This window comes from Hyalella azteca, unplaced genomic scaffold, assembly GCF_000764305.2.
Source record: "Hyalella azteca isolate HAZT.00-mixed unplaced genomic scaffold, Hazt_2.0.2 contig5402, whole genome shotgun sequence".
Lineage (NCBI taxonomy): Eukaryota > Metazoa > Arthropoda > Malacostraca > Amphipoda > Hyalellidae > Hyalella > Hyalella azteca.
The window spans coordinates 243652-245252 of record NW_025935594.1 but is presented as its reverse complement, the minus strand read 5'-3'; the positions used below and the strand labels follow the sequence as shown (position 1 = coordinate 245252).

The 1601-nt window shown below is 38.2% G+C and overlaps 1 protein-coding gene across 1 annotated transcript in view; it reads right to left on the bottom strand.

The window, feature by feature from the left end:
• Positions 1-1006, bottom strand: part of LOC108675380 — a 12662-nt gene extending 11656 nt beyond the window's left edge. Inside the window, exon 1 of the mRNA XM_018163385.2 lies at positions 419-1006. Coding sequence (XP_018018874.1) covers positions 419-830 — 412 coding nt within the window. The 5' untranslated portion in view covers positions 831-1006. The remainder of the gene's footprint in view (positions 1-418) is intronic.
• Positions 1007-1601: the final 595 nt, after the last annotated feature.

The window sequence follows — 1601 nt, the reverse complement described above, 5'->3', positions numbered from 1 at the left end:
TTGATGTCACAAATGAACCATGTTGCTGTCTCTTATACACATCTAGATGTGTATAAGAGACAGGTCCCAGTCTGGGCCTGGGAAGCGAGCGCGATTTGAGCGACAATTGACAACTGCAACGATTTATGTAGTTTAAAACAATACGAAAGAGTACAGATGAATAAATTACTTGAAATCAAGTTCTGAAAAATATCAAGTCAATGGCTAACGGTCGTCGACAATATAAAAATTGAACATCAAATCTCTGGTCTATAAGTAACGCGATGTATAGATACTGCGACTGTAACTACAACTTCTGCTTATTCATTTTGATATCATGTAAGTAAGGTAATACTGAGCATTTGATGCGAACAATTTATCGTGAATTCTTACGATCGAAGTGAGCTTTCTAATTCCTGGTTGGAGTGCAGCAACCTACCTTGCATGCTAATCAAGCTGAGGTGACTGCAGCTGCTGCCGATGCTGCAGTGCAATAGAGTAGGAAACCAAACTGTAAGATTTTGCACTGTACAGTTGCCATTGCTAGCGAACACAAAATCAACGTCATTGATAATTTCCAGACTTAAGTCTTTTGTGCTGCTCACATCTAGACATCGGGCCTTTTTACAATAATCTTTTTGGTCAAGGGGATTGTTGCGTGTTGTCTGTTGCATTCTTGATTCTTGTAAAGCTGAAGATATTCTTGATGGTTCAGAAATGCTGGAACTGTTTGAAACTAAGCGCAGCAGAAGAATGGAATGTATAAGAAGGGAGAATAGAGATGGCCGCCAATCAGGGATCCATCCCGTTTTCTTTGTGTTTGTCATATCATTCGATGTCATTTCGTTCATTTCATTTCATTGCTTGGTCCATTACTGACACTCAGCAGTCGTTACTTCATTCTCTTTGATTCATGAATAATCATTTAAAATAAAATCTCAGGAATTTTGCATTCGACTGAAATTTAAAATAATTTTATTAGAGAACACATCTATCACGTGTGTTTTTTCAGTATGAGTAGGAATTAGATCTCTAAGAGAGTTATAAGATTAAGTTAGCTTTTCAAAGTCACTGGCATGAATTCAAAGGATACTCTTCAAAAGACTAGGTCAACCAGGATAGTTTTTCCAACAGCGCACCTGAAGGTCTCTTGAACAGAAATAGAATCATAAAACGATAATTGAGTCAGTTTATGAATTATATTTCTGGCGCAAAGCTTTAAGCTGAGCAAACGTAAGATCTGAGCGTAATCCCTGACCTCATTTCTCTGCCTCAATATCCATTTTACCCTCGTAAGATTTGAGCGATATTGCTGACCTCATTTCTCTGCCTCAATAACCATGTTGCTAACAGCAAATCCTTGCAATTGCACGCAGCAGAATTCACGAAACATAAAATCCAATTAGTTTCTTGCCAATTCAATACACAGCACCTCTTGGCATCTAATTAACTTCTCGCCAATGCAATAGGTAGCACCTCTTTGCATCTAATTAACTTCTCGCCAATGCAATAGGTAGCACCTCTTTGCATCTAATTAACTTATCGCCAATGCAATAGGTAGCACCTCTTGGCATCTAATTAACTTATCGCCAATGCAATAGGTAGCATCTCTTTGCATCTAA